General features: G+C 36.1%; 1 protein-coding gene across 2 annotated transcripts in view; it reads right to left on the minus strand.

The window, feature by feature from the left end:
* The window catches only part of UCHL5 (ubiquitin C-terminal hydrolase L5), a 66420-nt gene that overhangs the window by 11414 nt on the left and 31583 nt on the right, over positions 1-23423 (minus strand). The window contains exons 4-10 of one of the 2 annotated variants that reach the window (XM_004484486.5): positions 16555-16680; positions 15504-15565; positions 15290-15420; positions 13238-13301; positions 9803-9905; positions 6649-6759; positions 2611-2709 (exon numbers count right to left, since the gene is read on the minus strand). In XM_004484486.5, coding sequence (XP_004484543.2) covers positions 2611-2709; positions 6649-6759; positions 9803-9905; positions 13238-13301; positions 15290-15420; positions 15504-15565; positions 16555-16680 — 696 coding nt within the window. Of the gene's footprint in view, positions 1-2610; positions 2710-6648; positions 6763-9802; positions 9906-13237; positions 13302-15289; positions 15421-15503; positions 15566-16554; positions 16681-23423 lie in introns of both variants that reach the window. The other variant, XM_004484485.5, reaches the window with a different exon arrangement.

Genomic DNA, 23423 nt, shown 5'->3' on the forward strand with positions numbered 1-23423 from the left:
TGAAAGTTAGTGGTTGCCAAAGATTATGGGGGGGGTGTGGGAGGGAAAAATGGATGCAACATAGGGCATCTCTGGGCACTTGAATTATTCTGCATGATCTTGCAATTATGGTTACAGACCATTACACATTTTGTCAGAACCTATAAAAGTATACAGTGCAAAAGGTAAACCATAATGTAAACCACTGACAATGGTTAGTAGCAAAACTTCGACATGTGTTCATCAATTGTAACAAATCTACCATATTCATGTAGGATGTTATTGGTAGGGAAGGGTGTGGGGGGTAAGGGAGTGGGATATATGGGAATCGCCTATATTTTCTATGTGACTTTTCTGTAATCTAAAGTTTTTTGGAAAATAAAGTAGAAAAAAAACTTTTTTTAAAAAATAAAAAGGAGAAAAAGAAGAGTGTACCTTAATTATATGAATATCCCTATACTTTAACAAAGTGCCTGGAATAAAGTTTCAACTAGATAAATGTTGATGAATAATTTTAAAATATCAAAAATTTCAATCAACTGATTAGTCTCAATCTCCTTCAAAACCTAGATGGCAAAACAGATACTACATATAAAAGAAATCATTGTATCTCAGTACTACTTGTGCAATATTGTTAAAGAACAGTTTAGGAAAACAGATAAAAGCCAGGACAATAAACGCTCCCCTCAATAAAGCTAATGCAAACAAGGAACAGAGAAAGTGTTCCCCATTCATATACTGCCACCTTGTGTCCAAAATAATGAGAACTAAGTAATTACAATTCTAAAGCAAAAGCTGGAAAACTTGTTTTCTAACCATGTGCTCACAAAAACCTGAGAATATATAGTCAATAAATCAAACAAGAGCTCAAGAAAAGGAAAAGATTAAAGTAGTAGAACCCATCATTGAGGAGGATCATCCCGGGACATTCCAGAAAAACTTAAAAAAAAAATGGTCCTAAATATCTTCAAAGAGCTAAAGGAAAACATGGAGAAAGAACTATAGAAAGTCAATAAAACAATAGATAAATGGAATATTAAAAAAAAAAAGGAAATTATAAAAGGCAACCAAAGAGAGACAAAGACCACAGAAACAGAATTTGGTTATACTAGATCATATGACACATTCTATACAGTTATTTTACCTTTAATATTTTTAATAGAGAAATTTTTTATAGTGTTTCACACAAAGAACAAATTATCTAGGTATTCTGCTAACTGAGCAATTTTGAGAACCACAAGATGTTAATTGTTAATCTAAAACTTTAGAAATCAGTTGCTCATCTTGGACTTCCTATAAATTTTATACTCTGAGATACACGAATAGAAAAAGTTATATGGAAAAGAGAAGACTTAACAATTTTCAGCAATAATTTTGGCACCATGCTAAAAGCCAGAGTATACTTGTTCCAGGACCTGGGTAATAGGATATATACAAAAAACCTTATTAAGTCACATTTCATAGTATTTAGAATTTATATGAAACAGCTGGGTGGAAATGTATCTTTACTTAGTAAATGTTATATTAACAAGGAAAATATGCCTACCCTGTATTCTGAACTTTTGTTAAAGTAATGGCCCCAAATTCAATATGCCTAGTAGTGTCTTCTCAATGTGTGTCTCAATGTGGTAGAGACCAACTGAATTAGAATCACTTGGGTCACTTTCTGAAACAGTGATTTACAGTATAAACCTAAAACAACGTAACTGCCTTTCATTTATTCAACTAATATTTTATTAAGTGATTTACTGAAAAAAAATCATAGAAATCAGAATTTTCCACTCATCTATGCTAGTTTTCATCAGTGGAAAGGTTAGCAGACCAGGAATAAGAAAATTTGTTTTTTTTTAGCACAGGCTACTTTTTTATCCCCTCCCCTAAATGCCCATTCTAATTCTGAATTCTATGATTTTATTTCAGATTTTTGCTGGATTAAAAATGAAAAACAGGGAAACGGACTTTGGCCCAGTGGTTAGGGCATCCGTCTACCACATGGGAGGCCCGCGGTTCAAGCCCCAGGCCTCCTTGACCCGTGTGGAGCTGGCCCATGCGCAGTGCTGATGCTCGCAAGGAGTGCCGTGCCACACAGGGGTGTCCCCCGCGTAGGGGAGCCCCACGCGCAAGGAGTGCACCCATAAGGAGAGCCGCCCAGCGCGAAGGAGGGAGCAGCCTGCCAAGGAATGGCGCCACCCACACTTCCCGTGCCGCTGACGACAACAGAAGCGGACAGAGAAACAAGACGCAGCAAAAAGACACAGAAAACAGACAACCGGGGGAGGGGAGGGGAATTAAATAAACAAATAAATAAAAAAGAAAGAAAAACAAATCTATTATTTTGATTAACATAAAACTGTTTTCTGCCTAAAGAAAGGTTAGCACTTTAATTTTATTTTAGTATGACCCAAACTGAGTTCTTTACCCAAAGGATTCTTGAGGGTTAAACAAATAGAGCACTGACACAATCCTTTCTTTTTATTTCCTAATATTCAGGTTAAACCAACTCTTATCTGCAAAAGCAAAAAATTAAAAATTAAAATGCTTAAATTCTATTTCCACTTGGCAAAAAAAAAGATATTTCATGGTTTTGGAGAATCTTAATCTAATATAAGTATTCACCAAAAAAATACTTACCTTTTCCACTAGTGGTATTAACTGCTGGTGTTCTGCTAAAGTCTTTAACAATTCCATAATGAAAGGCAAATAATTATGTTTCCTTCTGATATTTTCAATCTGAAAATAAAAGAAACATCAAATCACACTAACTTTTCATATACTGCCAATATTTGCACCCAAATGAAAACAGAAATGAGATAGAATCTTCCATTTCCATAAGAAAAAAACACTAGAAATGATGAAATTCAAATCCCATTGAGAATAAGGACTAATACACTAAAGTATATGGAGAGAGTTTCTTGTCTTGGCTTCCTAGCTTAAGTTTAGTAAATAATAGAGGCTATTAAAAGTCCAAACTAAAATTACTCATAAAATCATAACTGTGAAAGCAAACGAAAGGCCTATATGATAAATTAACACTTTTGATGTACCTATACAAATATCAGATCATGTTTAAAGAGACTAGCTTTATTTTATGATCAAGAATAATCTTTCTGTGAGATGATTTTTTTATAAAAAGGGGGAGACTGTAGGGAGAAAAAATGTGCTGCAAAGGAAAACTATGTATTGTGTAGAGAACATCCTTCCAAATTAAGTGATTCTAGCCTTCCATTGCTGTTGAGCTATTTTGCAACACTGTAAGTTATACACAAGTGATAAGAATGCAAAATAATTATTGTCTAGAGACATGAAGAATATTGTGAAATAATTTTTGTCGACAGATATGCAAATATATCCTGTCTGGCAGAGGTTCAATTCACTTCCTTTTTCCCCACTGAGAAAAAAAGTTTCTATTTGTAAATTCATTTCAATATTCCTTTACTTCATAAAAATTTGTGCTTTTTTTACTTCTTTGAACTGGTTGTGACATCTTATAGCTCCACTCAGTTAATTAATGAGTTAAATAAAATCTTTACACACGTTCATTTTATATTGGTATGAGTGCCATTTTACCTTTTCTTGAACAAGCATTCCCAAACAGCATAGCCAGGAAAGATTCTGAGAATTTACTTTGTGTTTTATTTTAGTCAGATATTAAAAAATTAGTTAATTACATAATAATCCTCATAGGAATATATACGTGGTAGATTTTCTTTTGAAAATTTTTACATTAATAGATCACAAGGAATGTTACATTAAAAAACATAAAAAAACAAAAAACATAAGAGGTTCTCATACAACCCACTCCCCACTCCCAACCACATCATCCCTGTAAACTGTATTTTCCTGAAGATATATACACCACAAAAAAAAGTTACACTAAAAAATATGAGGTTCCCATATACCCACCCCACCCTACCCCTCCTACTCCAACAACCTCCCCCATTATTGCAACAAACTCCCCCATCATTGCAGCACTCTCATCGCACTCAGTGAACACATTTTGGGGCACTGCTGCACTACACAGACAACAGTCTACCCTTGTAGCTTGCACTCTCACCCAGTACACTCAGTGGGTTATGGCAGGATACATAAAGTCCAGCATCTGACCCTGCAATATCATCAAGGCAACTCAAAATCCCAAAAATGTCCCCACATCACATCTCTTTTACCCTCTCCCTGCCCTCAGCAACTACTGTGGCCACTTTCTCCACCTTGATGCTAAAATTTCTTCTATTACTAGTCACAATAGTTCTATAGAACTAGAGTCCACTCTAGTCCATATTTTATTCCTACATTCTGTGGATATTGGGATGGCGATGTCCCCTCCACCTATAGATTAAGAGGAGGCCCAGATTCCACATGGATGATGGATGCAATTCCTCTGCTTACAGTCGTAGGCGCTCTTGATTCCCTGGTGTGGTGGTCGACCATCCTCACCTCCCTGTTGGCTGACCTGGGTAAGACCAATGAACCAGAGAGTAGGGACGCCACTCTGCTGAGGTTCAAGGCCCAGCTGGCACATGGGCAGTCCAGAGATTCAAGTATCCTGAGCATGGACCATTCCTAATGCCAACCACAGGTTCAATAAAAGTGACAGAAGAGGCATGTGCAGAAAAATCACATCTGAGTACAGCTCTGTGACACCCAGGAGCACAAATTCCAAAGTAGGGCCCTCTGACATGGCATAGAGCTCCAAATCCATCTGACATGACTATATACCTTGTGGATCTCCGTAGCCTTCAGGAGAACCAGTACCGAGGGTTGTATCTACTTTGGCTTTTTCTGGGGTCCTGATATTTATTTTTCCTATGTCCTATGAAAGGGAGCATAAAGGTTGAAGTTTTCATTCCTTACTTTCTTCTCTTCATGAACTTGAACCTTCCTTTTCATTCTGCCTGAATGCTCTAGAGCCTTCTGAAACCTACCACTTCTACCTGAAGAAATATTACTTGTCCAAAGTCTATTTCTTTTATTAACAATCATTTATTGACTATTAAGTATGTTGCAAAGCATTACACTGACACTGAGATGAGCTACAAAGAGGAAAAGCAAAGTCATTGCCTTCACATGAGCTTTAAATGAAGAACAATCCTTGTTCAATTTTGACACACATGACAAATGACCTAAGTACCACACCTGAATTCATATAAAATTCAAAGTTCCCTCCATTCTTTTCGCTCTCTCTTAAAAAACTTCATCAAACTGACTGCAACTGCAGGATAATGACATTATTAAAGATAAGCTTGCATTTTTATATTTGACTGTGAATCATATAAATGTTTGAAATAAACACAATTGGATCACAATTTTAAAATAAGTCCTATAAAATCTGAAAGCAAAATAAATGAACCCAATAAGGCATCAACTTGGTGTTACAAACAGCAAATATTTTCCAAGTGAAGTTAAAACATAGTAATTTGAACATCTAAAATGAGAGATATTCTAAAGAAAAACAAGCTTAAGAAAATTTTTCAATAATCATTGCTATTAACACTACTGGATTTTGTTATTCTGGATCTATATAAACATATAAATATTTACATACACACAGTCAACAATAAGCATAAAGCATTTAAATAAGTTGGGAGGTGGATTTGGCTCAACTGATAGAGTTGTCTGTCTACCATATGGGAGGCTCAGGATTCAAATCCAGGCCCTCCTGACCCATGTGGTGAGCTGGCCCACGCGCAGTGCTGATGCGCGCAAGGAGGGCCGTGCCATGCAGGGGTGTCCCCCATATAGGGGAGCCCCACACACAAGGAGTGTGCCCTGCAAGGAGAGCTGCCCCATGCGTAAAAAGTGCAGCCTGCCCAGGAGTGGCGCCACATACACGGAGAGCTGACACAGCAAGACGATGCAAGAAGAGACAGATTCCAAGTGCCACTGGCAAGAACAGAAGCAGAAACAGAAGAACACACGGTGAATGGACACAGAGAGCAAACGGGGTGGGGGAGGGGAGAGAAATAAATTTTTAAAAAATAATAAATAAATAAACAAATAAATATGTTAATGCTATTAGGAACCAAAATTTTCAACTTAAGATACAAATACTTAACTTCTTCAATTATAAAGCCCTTTAATTCTAAATTTGAGTTGGAAATATTAATATGAATTAACATTGTTATTTTCTCTTTAACAGCAAAAAAAAAAAAAAAAAAAAAAACCAAAATGTTTCTTAGCTCTAAAAAGGCCAAGAAACAATGACTAATCAGTAGCAATGAGCACCCAAGCAACCAGATAATAATCTCCCAATGCTATTTCCAGGGCTTCTTGAAAAAATGGCCAGTGCCACGCCTGAGGCAGGAAATGTGCAAAGTAAGTCTGAAACATCTTTTCATACTAGAAAACAAAGAAGCTATCTGGGGAGAGAGTGCAGGAGGAGTGTAGAAGGTGGTCATGCCAAAGGGACTTAGAAACTACCTGAAGAGGCCAATGGCCAAAGACGAGATGATCTGACCATCAGATAGTTAAAAAAAAAAACAACAACAACAAGAAAACCCTAAAAAGAAGGAAACCTCACTAGTTACCTTTATAGGGTGCCAGAGAATCAACTCAGTAATCTGAAAACTGGTAAATGATAGGGGCAAAACAAGCAAACATTCAAAATAACTTCATGTCAAAAAATACTATTCTATATTAAAACTTTAAAGGAATAATTTTTTTAAAACATACCTTGTATCTTTTTAATTTTTGTACTTCTTCTTCAATGAGCATTTGATTTTTGGCAACCTCTGACTGAATAGCGCTTAACATATTATTACCCTGGTCTGTATCCATGGGTTCCTCCTTAGGGGGAAGAAAAACAAAAGCACGCCCTAGTGATTGAGGCTTAAGTCCAGAATATTTTAAAATGACAAACATAGTGTGATTATTTTCAAATTTCTACTCGTAATATAGGTGACAGAAACACCAGTCTAATAAAGGCAACATAAAAGGATAAAAGCCTAAAAACAACCTATACTATAATCAATGGTATCGCTATACTCTCCTATTAACCTATAATATAAATTTGTTTAAATATGCTTAAGAAAATGTATTCAAAGGAGTATTAAAAAGATTCTTTGTTATTATCAATTCTTTTCTCCAAACATATTTTATACAGAATATGTGCCATGCCATATTCTATATATCTTTACTATTCATAAAGTAAAGATTGCATGTGAATCTAAATGTACCTAATTAATTCTTTGATAAATATATTCTAACTTGCTTAATTGTATAAGGAAATCATAGTAAATAGGTAACATAGTTATTGTAGACAGCATGTAGATGGCTCATATTTTTCATCCATTCTGTCAGTCTGTGTCTTTTGACTAGGGAATTCAATCCATTAATATTCAACGTTATTAGTGTAATAGCATTACTTCCTTCTTATATTTTATCCTTTGGCTTTCTGTTGTCATATCTTACTATTTTTACTTTTTACCCTTTAATTTACCCTTCCAAATAATCTTCATTTCTACACTCTTCTCCAAGTCTCTCACCCTTTTTTTTTCCTTTCAAGCTAGCACTCTTTTATTATCTCTTGTAGATCTGGTCTTTTGGTAACATATGCTCTGAGTTTTTATTTGTCTGTGAAGACTTTGAACTTACCCTCATTTATGAAGGACAGTTTTGCTGGATACAGAATTCTTGGCTGGCAGTTTTTCTCTTTCAGTACCTTAAATATCATACTACTTTCTTCTTGCCTCCATGGTTTATGACAAGAGGTTGGCATTTAACCCTATTGAGGCTCCCTTGTACATGATGTTTCACTTTTTTCTTGCTGTTTTCAGGATCCTCTATCTCTGATATTTATCATTCTAAATAGTAGGTCTCTTAGAGTAGGTCTATTCAGATTTATTTTGTTTGGGGTGCATTGTCCTTGGATATTGATATTTATGTCTTTCATAAGGGTTGGGAAGTTTTTGGTCATTAATTCTTCAAATATTCATTCTACTCGTTTTCCAGTTTCTTCTCTTTTTGGGACACCAATAATGTGTATGCTTGTGTGTTTTGCATTGTAGTTCAGTTCCCTGAGACTCGGTTCTCTTTTTTCCATTCTCTTCTCTGTCTGCTCTCCTGTCTTTTCAAGGTTATATGTTCTATCCTTGATATCACTAATTCTGTCTTCCATCAATTCAAATCTGCTGTTACATGCCTCTAATGTATTTTTTTTTTTTTAAGATTTATTTATTTATTTAATTCCCCCCCTCCCCTGGTTGTCTGTTCTCGGTGTCTATTTGCTGCGTCTTGCTTCTTTGTCCGCTTCTGTTGTCGTCAGCGGCACGAGAAGTGTGGGCGGCACCGTTCCTGGGCAGGCTGCTCTTTCTTTTCACGCTGGGCGGCTTTCCTCACGGGTGCACTCCTTGCGCGTGGGGCTCCCCCACGCGGGGGACACCCTTGCATGGCACGGCACTCCTTGCGCGCATCAGCACTGCACATGGCCAGCTCCACACGGGTCAAGGAGGCGCGGGGTTTGAACCGCGGACCTCCCATATGGTAGATGGACGCCCTAACCACTGGGCCAAAGTCCGTTTCCCGTCTAATGTATTTTTAATCTCATCTGGTGTGTCTTTCATTCCCATAAGCTCTGTTACTTTTCTTTGCAGGCTTTCAAATTGTTCTTTATGCTTACCCAGTATCTTTTAAATATCCTTTAGTCATATTTTCCTCCAACTCTCTGAATTGCTTTGGGAGATAGTGTGATTATCATTGATCAGTTGTCTTAAATCTGTTTTGTCATGATATTTGGTTTATTCCTTTGGTTGTGCCATCTCTTCCTATTTCCTAGTATGGCTTATAATTTTTGCTGATGTCTAGGCATCTGAATATGTTGGTGAATTTACTCTTATGTTTAATTTCTCTCTCTGGCCTAGAGATTTTGTTTCACAGTTCTTCTCTGATTTTTGTTTCAAGTTATTCTGAGTCTTTAAAATTGCCCAGTTTAAGTTATCAACATCAGACCAGGGATTCACTAATGGGGTGCAGATGTTCTCCTAGGGGTTTGAGACAAGGAAGACCTAAAAGCAGTTTTTCTCTTCGCAGTTTCCTGACTGGCCAGCAGATAGTCCTCATCGGCAAACCTTTCCACAGAAGTGTGTCTTTGTACCCCAGCTTACCCATGCTTCTGGTCTGGCCAAAGCTGAGATTCAAAGCAGGCTCTGCTGGCCAAATTCAATGAAGAGAAAACACTCTCTGCCCTCTGCAATACTTCCCCTCTTCCAAGGGAGGAAGACATCTGTTCCCCTCTCAGGAGGCCGCAGTGAGCCATGGATTTTACACAGGCTGCACGCCTTGAAGGTGGGTAACAGGTGCCGTCCCAGACTCTGTGGGGACTTAGTAACTTACGTTTGTTGTTTTGGATTCTTCATCTCTCTGTCACTCACCATTCTGGGGGTTCTACAGCACTATAATGGTCTGCTGACTCCGAAGGCAGGTCTTTTGGACAGCTTCTTGCCCTTTGTCCATTATTTCTGTGAGAGAGTTGAGCCCTGCCTGTCTATGCCAATACCATCTTCCCATAAGTCACAACAGTTATTAACTGCTAACAGTTATTTAACACTGACTATGTGTCAGTGACTATGTTAAGTGGTTTACATATTTTATACCTAACCAGCCCAAAAATCTTAATAGGTAAATCCCATTATCACCATTTTGCATGAAGAAACTGAGGCACAAAAAAAATACCCAAATTCACATACTCATTATGTGGCAAAACCAGAACTGAATCTAGGGAGCTTTATTCCAGAGTCTATTTTCTTAAGTACCATTCAGAATACTTGATTAAATCTATATTTTTTTTTAAAAGATACACTTTTCCTGAGAAAATAATGAAGTCACAAACCTCTGCAAGTTGTCTTTGTAACTCTGCTATCTTCTGTTCATATATCATTTTTCTGTCAGACACAATGGCCATTAAGTTAAATCGAATTTCGCCTTCACTGTACCTAAAAAAAAGTTGTTTTAAAGTTTTACAATGTAACAAAGGGTTGTAAAACTATAATGAAAGATAACCTATTGTGATATTTCATGATCCACTTGGGGAAACAAAAATGTATCAATTAACTAATAATAAAAATGGACTTGTTTTAAGAAACTTCATATTTGAAAGATGGAGTACAACTACAGGGAAAAAAATTAGTTAAATTTCATTAATCACAAATATTTTTTAAATGTTCTAAAACAATGTTAATATTTATTAAAACAGTTGAAATAAATATTTTTACTAATTTCCCTATGTCTATAAAAATACATCATTCACTTAAGATTTCAGAAAAAAAATCAAACTAAGACCTCATATTTGTGGGATTAATTATACTGTCATCTTGATGGAAGATACTTTTTCTATCAAGTATATATGTCTACTGTATATATTTCTTATTGTGTATAGTATATATTTCTTACTGTAGACCTTTCCTAAGTCATAAGGTACTTTACTTTTACTAATATGTGATTATAACTTGTAAAATTTCTGAATGCTGTCTAGTTTTCACAACACTGATACCAATGAAATCAGCTCATAGAATAAGTTTATTTATAGTAGAGACTAATATTTTTTAAATTACCCATAACATTATGTAAATGACAATCAAAAAATAGAGAGAAAATAAGCCCACTTCTGCATTAGTTCACCTCCAAGAGTTTATCATAGATAGTTCATATCACTGGAAAGAATATGTCCCAACATAACTATAATGTTTTGAACTATCTAAAAATGTTTTTAAAACTCTACTTGTGAAACTTCCACTTCCCTATTCATTCTGGGTATTATATATATAAATATATATTCAAGCAACTTGAAATGTGGAGATGAGCAGACAAGCTAGGGACTTCAGGACTCAAGGAGTAACACAAAATTCCATGGCTTTTCTTTTTGCCTCAAATATCCCAACCTGGGAGCTGAAGAAGTCAGAAACCAGAAATGTTCAATAGGCACAGATAAGAAAAGCTCCAAAATAGTCAGGAAAGGGGCAGCCTTTTAAGACAGAAAACTTTTACATAATAACCATTCTACTACAGCCAAATGCAGAAAAAACTGTGGTTGTTACCCTATCGATGCAAGACGGAGAGGGGAGACTTGATTTCTACCTTCACCAGCCAGTAACAAGACACCTCAACCACCTGGCTAGGGTGGTGTCAGAAAAGGCTGAGTATGTATCCAATTGTATTTCCACACTGGCAATTATCACATGAAAATCAAAATTGGAAATAGAGTACAATTAATAATTGCTCAAAATATATGAGGTGCTTGAGCATATCTGACAAAAGTATAGAGGAGTTATATGCTGAAAACTATGAAATGCTGATAAAAGAAATCAAAGAACTAAGTAAATGGAAAAACATACTGTATAAATGGACTGAAAATTCAACATAGTTAAGAGTCAGTTCTCCTCAAATTGATATATAAAGATATAATACAATTCTAGATATAATCAATTCTAGATATAATCAAAGATATAATCAAAATCCAGACAAGATTTTTTTATATAGAAAAGAGTATACTAAAATTTATACAGAAAGACAAAGGATCTAGATTAGTTAAAATAATTTTGAAAAAAAAAAGAAGTAGGAGGAATTAATCTATTAGATTTCAAGACTTATTAGATAGCTACAGTAATCAAGACTGTGTAGTACTGGTGGAGGGACAGGACACACAGGTTAATAGAACAGAGTAGAGAACCCAAAGGGAGACACACAAATACGATCAACTTAGTTTTTAAGGGAGTGCAGGAGCAATTCAGTGGAGGAAGGATAGCCTTTTCAATAAATGGTGTTAGAGCAATTTTATGTTTTGAGGGTAAAAACTTAACTTTGACCTAAATTTCATACCAACAAACATTAACAAAAAATGGGTAACAGAATTAAAGGTAAAATATCAAACTATAAACTTTTTAAGAGAAAGAAAAACAGAAAATCTTCTGAATCTAGGGCTAGGCAAAGAATTCTTAGGCTTCACACACACACACACAAAACACAATTCATAGGGGAAATTACTCATGACCTGGACTTTGTTAGGATTAAGGGTTTCTGCTCTGTAAAGGACCATATTGGGAAAATGAGAGGATGGGCTACAGACTGGGAGAGAATAAATGCAGGTGGGCTGCCCAATGAAGATCTAGTATCAAGAATACAGAAAGAATTTCAGTTAAGTAGTTAAAAAAACAAACACTCCAATTAGAAAATGGGCAAAAGACATAAAAAGATATTCATTAGGGAAATGCAAATTAAAATCACAATGAAATATCACTACACAACTATCAGAATGGCTACAATAAGAGTGACAACACAAAATGCCAGCAAGGATGCAAAGAACCTGGATCACTCATACATTGCTACTGGGGATGTAAAATGGTATAGCCATGCTGGAAAATAGTTTGGCAATGTGTTAATACACTAATATGCATCTACCATCTGACACAGCAATGGCACTCTTAGTCATTTATCCCAGAGAAATGAAAACTAATGGTAGCACAAAAATCTATACACAACTCTTTAAAAGCTATTTTATCCATAACAGAAAAAAAAAACTGGAAATGGATTAAGGTTATGCTTCAACAGATGAATGGTTAAGCAACCTATGGTACATCTACAACGTGCCCATCTATAAAAATGAATGAACTATTGATATACATAACAACCTGGATGAATCTCCAGAGAATTATGCTGAGTGAAAAAAGCCAATATCAAAATATTACATACTGTATGATTTCATCTATATGATATTCTTTAAATGAAGGGTATGGCAGCAAGAAGGAAGTAGGTATGACTATAAAAGGGCAACATGAGGGATCCTTATGGTGACTGAATTTTTGTATCTTAACTATATCAATGTCAATTTCCTGGTTCTGATATTATGTTATATAGTTTTGCAAGATGTTACCATCACGGGAAACTGGATAAAGGATTACAGGATCTCTCTGTATTACTTTTGACAATTGCATGTGAATTTATAATGGTCTCCAAATAAAAAATTTAGTTTAATATAAAAAATACTTACAAAAACTAAACTAAGTCTTCAAACTACCTGTATAAACATCTAAGTGTACAAAATATCTAACTTAATGGCAAGTTTATCTTTTCTAAATACAAGATGGCCAAAATACTTCATAAAATTTAGGTATTTTCTGAAATAGGAATATATTCGTCCTAAACTAATCCAGTCAAAATTAGATGCTCAATAAGCATTGTAAAATAACAATGAAAGTGTTTTTTTGTTTGTTTTTTGTTTTTAATGGTTAAAAACCAAAATGTCATGCCAATGAGATTAGCTAGGCCTTACTTTTGTATCCTTTTCTCTATGACCGGCCTCACGGCACTGATCCAGTCGTCTTGATTGCATACACCTAGAAAGAAATTTTAAAACAAATAAAAATAAGAAAAATAAACACTTAAATTATTTTAAATGTTTCAAAATATCTTTTAACAAATATTTTAGCAAATTCAGAACAGGAAAAATCTTTTAGCATAACTGCATTACACTTCAATTCTTTTTTTTTTTTTAAGATTTATTTTTTATTTATTTCTCTACCCTTCCCACCCCCAGTTGTCTGCTCTCTGTGTCCATTCGCTGTGTGTTCTTCTGTGACCGCTTCTATCCTTATCAGGAGCACCAGGAATCTATGTTTCTTTTCATTGCATCATCTTGTGCCAGCTCTCCGTGTGTGTGTGGCGCCATTCTTGGGCAGGCTGCACTTTCTTTCACGCTGGGTGGCTCTCCTTACGGGGTGCACTCCTTGTGTGTGGGGCTCCCATATGCGGAGGACTCCCCTGCTTGGCACTGCACTCCTTGAGCACATCAGCACTGCACATGGGCCAGCTCCACATGGGTCAAGGAAGCCCGGGGTTTGACTGCAGACCTCCCATGTGGTAGGTGGATGCCCTATCCATTGGGCCAAGTTTGCGTCCCTTCAATTCTTATTTTCTGGGTAATGGAAGGGGGGACATCATAATCACAGTTTTCATTGTCACATTATTGTGTCACTTGGTGCTGAATAAATGTTTAATGAATTCGTAAGTTTTCTCATTTAAATTCACAAACCTGTTGTGATAAGGATAACTATACTCATTTTGCAGATGACAAAACTGAGGGCTAAGAAAATTTACCTCATGTTAGTGGCAAAACAAGAATTCAGCCCTCACTAACAGATGCTCCACATTCTTAAGTATAAAACAAAATCTTGAAATCCATACATAGTGCAAAGCCAAATTAAACCAGTTATTTTCATTCTTTTTCACCATAAGTTTTAGCACATCCACCAGATGTACAGCAAAACTGGATGCTCAATTTTACCTATTACTTCCTTTTTATTTGACAGTTGTAATGAAAAGAGAATGGCTGACCAGACAGAAGCAAACAGAAAAATGTAGAGATCTAATCAACCACCACACTAGGGAAAACCAACTTTTACAGAATTGCTAATTTTCTTTAATAGACATATAAAAATAAATATTTTTAATACACAGGTAATACAACTATGCTTTAATAATAATAAACTACTAGTTTTATATATGGGGCTGTGCAGAAAGTACCAACAATTATGTTAATGTTAATTTCTTTTTAAGTTTTCTGAATAGCATATAGCAATATTAGATCAACTAAAACAGGTTTAGTTGGATTTAAATCAATTTTAAAAAATAAAATATCAGAAAAAAAATAAGGAGTTAAAATTCTTCTGTGGGCCCATAATTTCAGTACTATTTCAAGAACATAGAACATACCCTCAACCTCGATAACCATTTCTCATTTTTGCTCAAGGTAGAAACTAGATAGATCAGAACAAATCTATCCTGTGACACAAAAGACATTAGTGCACTAACTAAATAGGAACTTTGAAGAAAACAATTTTTGTAGGTAATTAAATTGTTAACCACTAAATTAAATTGATTTGAGTGATATTATTCCAACTGAAAATATTTTAATACAAGATGATGAGAAATTTTTTTCTTTTACCAGATTAAAAATGGCATGACTAGTTTTAAATTCACTAAAAAGAGAGTAGTTTTAAAGTTAACCAAAAAAATATCTATAAGTATAAAATATAAATTATGTAATCTATGGGTTAAAAATTTTTATCTTAGAAAAATATTAAAGGTCCCAATTAAACTATAGTTGTCAACATTGCCTTCATATATGTTATTTAAGTTCATGAAGTTCCAGAGAGCTTAAAACCTTCATGGTATTATACTACCTTGTAGTCACTTTTCCCTTCAAAATTTAAGCCACACTGTGACTAAAACCAAGATGACTACTCAACCTTTTTCTGTTGTCAAAAGGGAAACACCAGGACATCCTATAAATTATTTCATGACCAGCAAAAAGGAATAGGATTACCTAAATCAATCGGTCCTTCTCTTAATCCATCTAATTCATATAGCCTTCCATTAACAGGAACATAACTGACAAAGTGAAAAGCATCTTCTTCTTTTGCTGATGTCTTTGCATCAAATTCGAACATCTGCTGTCTACAGCAAAGAAAAAAACAATAAGAAACAGAAGCAAAGAAAGTAAAGTCTCTTTACCTTTAGTTAATGTAAAATCTCTTTACCTGGCAAAACTGTTGTGAACTTGTCGAATCACATCCGAATTGCTCAATGCCAAACCTTTCATCTACAATAATTTTTAAAAGTACATATTATTAATCATACAGTTCTTCCATTGCTAGAATAATAATTACTATAATAGAATAATAATAAGTCTACTTTAGTCCATTATTTATTCCCTAATCTTGAGGATTTGGGGATGGTGATATCTACTGTTTCTAATTGAGACGGGGCTTAGATCCCATGGGGCAGATGGATGGAGCTATCTTGCTTGCAGTTGTAGATACTCTCTGTTCCTTGGGACCGGCGATGTCCATCATCTCGTTAGTTGTCCTAGGTGAGTACAATGAACCGAGAGCAGATGTTGCAACTCTGCTGAGATTCAGGGCTCAACCAGCACGTAAACGAACCAAAGATTTAAGTCTCTGGGACATATATTTAACAAGTATAGTGCAGGTTCATATAAAAGCGACAGAAAAGTCATGTGTAGGGAAACAATAAATGAGTCTAACTCTGTTACACCGGGGAGCATAAACTCCTAAGTAAGGCCCGACAGGATGCCAAATTTCTGAGCTTGTCTGCCCTGCTTATAGTGTCCAAATGTCTCTAGAGCTGGGTTCTGAGGGGAAGGAGAGGGAAGACAGGGTGTAATGGGGCATTTTCAGGACATTGGAATTGTCCTGCATGACAATGCAAGGACGGGTACAGGTCATTTATACATTTTGTCATACCCTACAAAATTGTGCAGGGCAGAGTGTAAACTATAATGTAAATTATAGTCCACAGTTAGTAGCAATGCTTCAATATGTGTTCATCAATTGTAACAAATGTACCACACTAAGGAAAAATGTTGTTAATGTGGGAAAGTGTGGGATGTGGAGGGTCATATGGGAATCCCCTATATTTTTTATGTAACATTTATGCCATCTAAAGCTTCTTTTAAAAATTTTTTTTAAAATATGGCATAGTTCTTAAAAAATTTTTTTAATAAAAAGTACATATATTATAATAAGAACTATCTCAAATAGGACATTTTAAGAATAAGATTATACTCACAGCTGCATCAAAACTTTGTGAAAATTCTTTAAACTCTGATAATGTCTCTCCTAAATGGACATCTTGATGGGTACAGTTCAATAACACACTTACTATGGCTTGAGTAGCACAAGCATTATTAATTACCTATAAAATGCAAAAGCAATGTAATTATCAATTTGTTAAAAAGGCATACGTTTTAACTGGTGACAATGTCCCCAAAAACATGAATTAAGGTAAAGATTTTCTAATTTTATTTCATATAGTCTTAGAAAAAACATATTAAAAATGTAAAATTTCTATTCTCATCTATTTCCCGGAATTAGCTGCAATTCTGGAGTCAGACTCCAGGAAACTAAATAAATTAAAGGAAAATGAACTCATAACATCAGTGAAAATCTATCCGGTTAAAGTAACATGAACAATCTTTACGGATCTGAAATATAGCTGGTTAAGCCAACAGAATTTTTATCACCTCCTATTCACTTCCTCCTAAGTACATGTCTACCTAACTATATCAACTCAGTTCATTACCCAGCACAAAAAACTACAACTAAACCTATGAAGCTTTTAGAAAAATTCTCCAACACCACCAATTAGTTTCTATCCTGATCTGAATTCCTAAAAAGGGTATATATTGTCCACAATTTTTTTCACTCACTCCATGTGTTATCTAGCTGTTAACAAATTATTTATGTTCTAGTCAAAACTGAGAAGACATTTATTTAGCACTACACATAGCATTTATATAGTACTTACTACGTGTCAGATACTTTTCCAGCCTTCAGATGTACTAATTCTTTTAATCTTCTCAACAACCTTTGAAGGAGTAATATTATTATCCTCATTTTAAATTTGTAGAAGCTGAGGCACAACAAGGTTAAGTAACTTGACCAAGGGTACAAAGCTAAGCAAGAAACAAATGGTCTAGTTCTAAAATCTGTGTACTTGGCCACCATGCAAGGAGAGCTGTGTACATACAAGCAGTTTCCCAAAAAAATTATAATCTACTGTGGACAAGGGCTTCTTTCATACTCCCTATAACACCAACATGGTGTTGAGATCATAGAACTGGAAAGAACCTCAGAGACAATCAGTGTGAATGCCAGCAAGTTAACTGAAAAGCTGAACTAAGCCTGTTAAAATGGTTTTTAAAATGTAACCTAGCCCTGCTATTATATTTATTTTTGTTCTTTTAAAGACTTATTTATTTATTTTTATTTATCTTTTTATTTATCCCCCCCTCCCCGGGTCTGCTCTCTGTGTCCATTCACTGTGTGTTCTTCTGTGTCCACCTGTATTCTCATCAGGCAGCACTAGGGATCTGTGTCTCTTTTTGCTGAGTCATCTTGCTGCGTCAGCTCTCCATGTGTGTGGCACCACTCCTGGGTGGGCTGTGGTTTTGCGCAGGGCGGCTCTCCTTGGCAGGGGCCACTCCTTGCGCAAGGGGCAACCTTACATGGGGGCATCCCTGCATGGGCCAGCACTCCTTGCATGCAGCAGCACTAAGAGTGGGCCAGCTCACCACACGAGCCAGGAGGCCCTGGGATTTGAACCCTTGGACCTCCTAGATGGCAGGCGGATGCTCTATCTGTTGAGCCATATCTGCTTCCCTTATATTTGTTACATTATATTAAATGTCATTTTCTCCTTAGAATCTTTCCAATACTGCCAACTAGCTTATGGTTTATATTTTAGTAAATTATCTATTTTGTCCTCCCAGATTTCAGAAGAAAGGACTAAATTTATCTTTTCGCTGTAATTCTTATGGCCCCCTCTGTTTTATGTTGCTAGAGGCTTTTGACTATCTACCAATTCTTAACTTTTGATGCAGTATATCTGAGAAATTCCTTGATAATACTACTTCTCCATTAGGGAACACTCTCTTACCCCTATTCCCAAACAAATAAATAGAAACTGCCACATTTCTGTAATTCCTCTCCAAGCAGTTTTTTACTCAAAACTATCTTATAACTGATGAACTAAGGAAAAGTAGCAGGACACACAGAATCCATTTAATATTGCTGCTTATTTCTATTTAGATTTATTTTGATCTGAATCACAGTTCTTTAGTAAATATGGATGAGAACTGTGAATGATTAAAAGAGACTTCATAGGTGGCGGACTTGGCCCAGTGGTTAGGGCGTCCGTCTACCACATGGGAGATCCATGGTTCAAACCCCGGGCCTCCTTGACCTGTGTGGATCTTGCCCATGTGCAGTGCTGATGCACGCAAGGAGTGCAGTGCCAAGTAGGGGTGTCCCCCGTGTAGGGAAGCCCCACGCGCAAGGACTGCACCCCGAAAGGAGAGCCGCCCAGCACAAAAGAAAGTGCAGCCTGCCCAAGAATGGTGCCGCACACATGGAGAGCTGACACAACAAGATGACACAACAAAAAGAAACACAGATTCCCGTGCCGCTGACAAAAGAAGCGGACAAAGAAGATGCAGCAAATAGACACAGAGAACAGACAACCGGGGTGGGGGGGAAGGGAAGAGAAATAAATAAATCTTTAAAAAAATGACTTCATAAAGGTGGTTGACTAAAACTTGAATCATACTTAGTGCTCCCTTATCTTGGGCTGAAATTATCTGGGGTGAAGTCACCTAAGGATAAAGGTGGTAGAAGTGAATTTAGGAGAAGTTAAAATATAAATTTATTTACACATTCTTTTCAAAATCATGACAGACTAAAGTTATCCTATGCGCCTAACACTGACCTAGGTTCTAAGGCTACAGCAGAGAATACTACTAAATATTTCTATGATCAAAGGACTTCAAAGCTGTAATCCTTAACTTTAGGAAAGCTTTTGAAAAATTAGAGAAAAAAATTCCTGCGGTTATTGATATTTTTCTTTTTATGTCAATAATGATTTATATTGTATATGATATATTAAAACTCGCATTTGTGTGTGTGAAGAATAGTAATTGCTGTGGCATGGGTATAAATATAACTAAAAGTTTTAAAATGAGTTTAGTGCCACCTAGTGGCAATGATATAACAGTAAAGAATTACCCCCAAAAACTTAGAAGGTGTGCAATCAGACATTTATTCATTAAAATGTTTACTGAACACCTACTGCCAGGCATTTTGCTAGATGCTAACTATACAAAAAACTAGAGATGTGGTCGTTGTCCTCATGAAACACATAAAAATCACCTTATATAAAGCTATTTGGAGGAACTTTACATTTTGTTTATGTCATTAAAAATGTATAAAGTAGTATAAATTATATGGTCCCCCAATTTTTAAAATCTTCAACTTATCTTGTGTCCTACTATATTCCCTAGTTTTTAACACATTTTTAAACAAACAGTAGAGCACAAAAGACAAAAAGCTAGAGCACAGGGACACAAGTAGGACTGGTCGATAACCTTACAAATTTGTACTGAATTCCTTTAGAAGGGCATATATACTTTTCAGTTCATCAGGACTCTTCCACTCCCTATTTCTTAGACTAAAACCAATTTACATAGTCATACTGCTCTCCTGACCCTGCAGACATCTGTCTTTGCAACCCCTAGACTAGACAAATTCTTTTCATACCTTATACAAAAGAAAATGACAGCAAACAAAAACAAAATAAAATAAAGTTTAAAAAAGGACATGGCAGGGAAACGGACTTTGGCCCAGTGGTTAGGGCGTCCGTCTACCATATGGGAGGTCCGCGGTTCAAACCCCGGGCCTCCTTGACCCGTGTGGAGCTGGCCATGCGCAGTGCTGATGCGCGCAAGGAGTGCCGTGCCACGCAAGGGTGTCCCCCGCGTGGGGGAGCCCCACACGCAAGGAGTGCGCCCGTGAGGAAAGTCGCCCAGCGTGAAAAAAAAGAGCAGCCTGCCCAGGAATGGCGCCGCCCACACTTCCCGTGCCGCTGACGACACCAGAAGCAGACAAAGAAACAAGACGCAGCAAATAGACACCAAGAAAAGACAACCAGGGGAGGGGGGGAAATTAAATAAATAAATAAATCTTAAAAAAAAAAAAAAGGACATGGCAGATGTCCAAAGGAATAATACCAAAATAGCTATAAGTATTGCATATACAAATTGAGGTCTATGTTGACTGAGTTTTAGATATAACAAGATGTAATAATAAAATTTTAATATTTATTTAGTAGTCAGGGTAAAAAGGTTGAGAACTAAACTGTGGGTACCTAAAGGGAAGGCAATGCAAACAGAAAGGTACACAATAAATGTCACGTCCACAAAGAAAAAAATACAGACATGAAAAAGATGGATAACAGAAAACCAATATAGTAAAGAAAGAAATCATCTTAGACTGAAGTATCATCAGATAAGGTTTCTCTATGAATGTGACATTGTAATAGGGCTTGAAAAGCTTGGTAGGACCTAGAGATCAGAGAAAGAAATTCATTCTGGGAAGCAAGAAATCTATGAACCAAGGAACAAACTAAGATATGTTCAAGAAACAAAGAGCATATCTATTGGTTTGTTTCAGTATGATTGTAGTCATGATTAGGGTCATTTATTACCTTGAAAATCACTAACTTTAACGCTGAGGAGTTAGTTTACCCTAAGGGTAAGAGACTCAATAGGGAAATAATATAATAAAAAACAGTACTTTAGAAAGATTCAGTGTAAGAAAATTTACAAGAAGGACTGAAGATGGGTAAAACTAGAAACTATTTCAACTGGGTTGCTACTGTAATGCATGTATTAAATAATAAAAGGTCATCAAGTAATGGAGTAAATAAAACCACTATCATACAAATATCCTGGCCAGATATCTAGGACTCAGGAATATAATATTTTTTTAAAAAATTACAAAGAGAATAAGAAAATAACACTAACAACCATACACAAGTTTTGAAAACTTAGGCCAAAATGGAGAAATATTGAAAAAAATATATCTTACCAGACAGACTCAAGAAGAAATAAAAAGCCTGAATAGTCCACTAACTATATAGAAAGTGAAACAGTGGTTAAAAATATTCTCATAATGAAAATACCAGGCCCAGATGGTTTCACAGACCAATTATATCAAACTTTGAAGAAATGGATCTTCTCAGGACAAAGAGAAAGGAAATATTCTTCAATTCATTCCATGGAGCCAGCATACCCCTAATATAATAACTAGTTAAGTCGTAAGGAAAAAGGAAAATTAAGGCCCATTTCATTCATAAATACAGATGTAAAAATCCTAATGAATTAAATCCAGCAATGCATAAAAAGACATTACAAAGGGAAGTGGATGTGGCTCAAGCAACTGGGCTCCCATCTACCATATAGGAGGTCCGGGGTTCAGTACCCAGGGCCTCCTGGTGAAGGCAAGCTGGCCCATGTGGCGAGCTGGCCCACACAGAATGCTGCCCCGTGCAAGGAGTACTGCCTTGTGCAGGGATGCTGTCCCACACGGAGAGCTGATGCAGCAAGATGATGCAACATAAAAAGACACAGAGGAGAGACAATAAGAGACGAAACAGACCAGGGAGCTGAGGTGGCACAAGAGAATGATCACCTCTCTCCCACTCTGGAAGGTTCTAGGATCAGTTCCCAGAGCCACCTAATGAGAATACAAGCAGACACAGAAGAACACAAAGCAAATGGACACAGAGAGCAGACAATGGAGGGAGGGGGGAGAAATAAATCTTTGAAAAAAAAAAAGACGATACATAATGACTATCTGGGCTAATCCCAGGTATGCAAGAATGACTTCATATTAGAAAAATTCATAAACATAATTGACATTAACCTATAAAAGTGGGGAAAAATCACTATCATCTTAATAGATGTAGAAAAAGCATCTCATAAAATTTAATATCTTTTCATGATAAAAACTCTTAATATATTAATAATATATTCCTTTACTTGAAATAGAATATCCAAAAGAAAAAATGCCAGAGAAAACAATACCCTAAGTGGGAAATGTTAGAAGCATTCCTTTTTCTTTTTAAAGATTTATTTCTTTCTCTCCCCGCCCCCAGTTATGGGACCTTCTAGAGTGGGAGAGAGGCAATCATTCTCTTGTGCCACCTCAGCTCCCTCATCTGCTACTTTTCTTATTATCTCTTCTCTGTGTCTCTTTTTTTGTTGTTGCGTCATCTTGCTGTGCGGGGCAGCACTCCTGCGTGGGACAGTGCTCTGCACAGGCCAGCACTCCGCATGGGCCAGCTGACCACACAGGCCAGCTTGCCTTTACCAGAGGCCCTGGGCATCAAACCCTGGACCTCCTATATAGTAGCTGGGAGCCCAATTGCTTGAGCCACATCCACTTCCCAAAGCATTCCTTCTAAAATCACAAATGATTTTATTGGAGGTCTTAGCCAGATAAATAAGAAATAAGAATGAAGAAGAAGGAAATAAAATTGTTATTATCTGTAGATTATGGGATCATTTAAATAGAAATACAAATGAAAAAACAACCCTACAAAAATTATGAAAGATAACAGAAGAGTTTATCAGGATAGCTAAATAATACATGAAAGTGAACTGCATTTCTTTATATAAGCAGCAAACACCTAGAAAATGTAACTGAAGAGACGACAATTTATAATAGTAAGAGAGCTATCATGTAACTAGGAATAAGTCAAATAAACTATGTACAAGACCATTACAGAGAAAATAATGCAACTTATTAAAACAAGGTATTAAAGATCTAAATAAATAAATACATACTAGGTTTGTGACTTAATCATGAAAATATCAATTCTCCCCAAATTGATCTATACATTCACAATGCAATTCCAGTCAAAATTCCAACAGAATTTTCATACAACTTGATGATTCTGAAATTTACATGAAGAGCAAAGGGCCAAGAAAAGCAAGGACATTTCTGAAAAAGAGCAAGTAGGGGAAATATGGCCTATTAGATATCAGTACTTATGAAGAAATGAAAGGAATTAAGACAGAATGGTATTGGCACAAAGATAGA

This window comes from Dasypus novemcinctus, chromosome 13 (genome assembly GCF_030445035.2).
Source record: "Dasypus novemcinctus isolate mDasNov1 chromosome 13, mDasNov1.1.hap2, whole genome shotgun sequence".
NCBI classification, from domain to species: domain Eukaryota; kingdom Metazoa; phylum Chordata; class Mammalia; order Cingulata; family Dasypodidae; genus Dasypus; species Dasypus novemcinctus.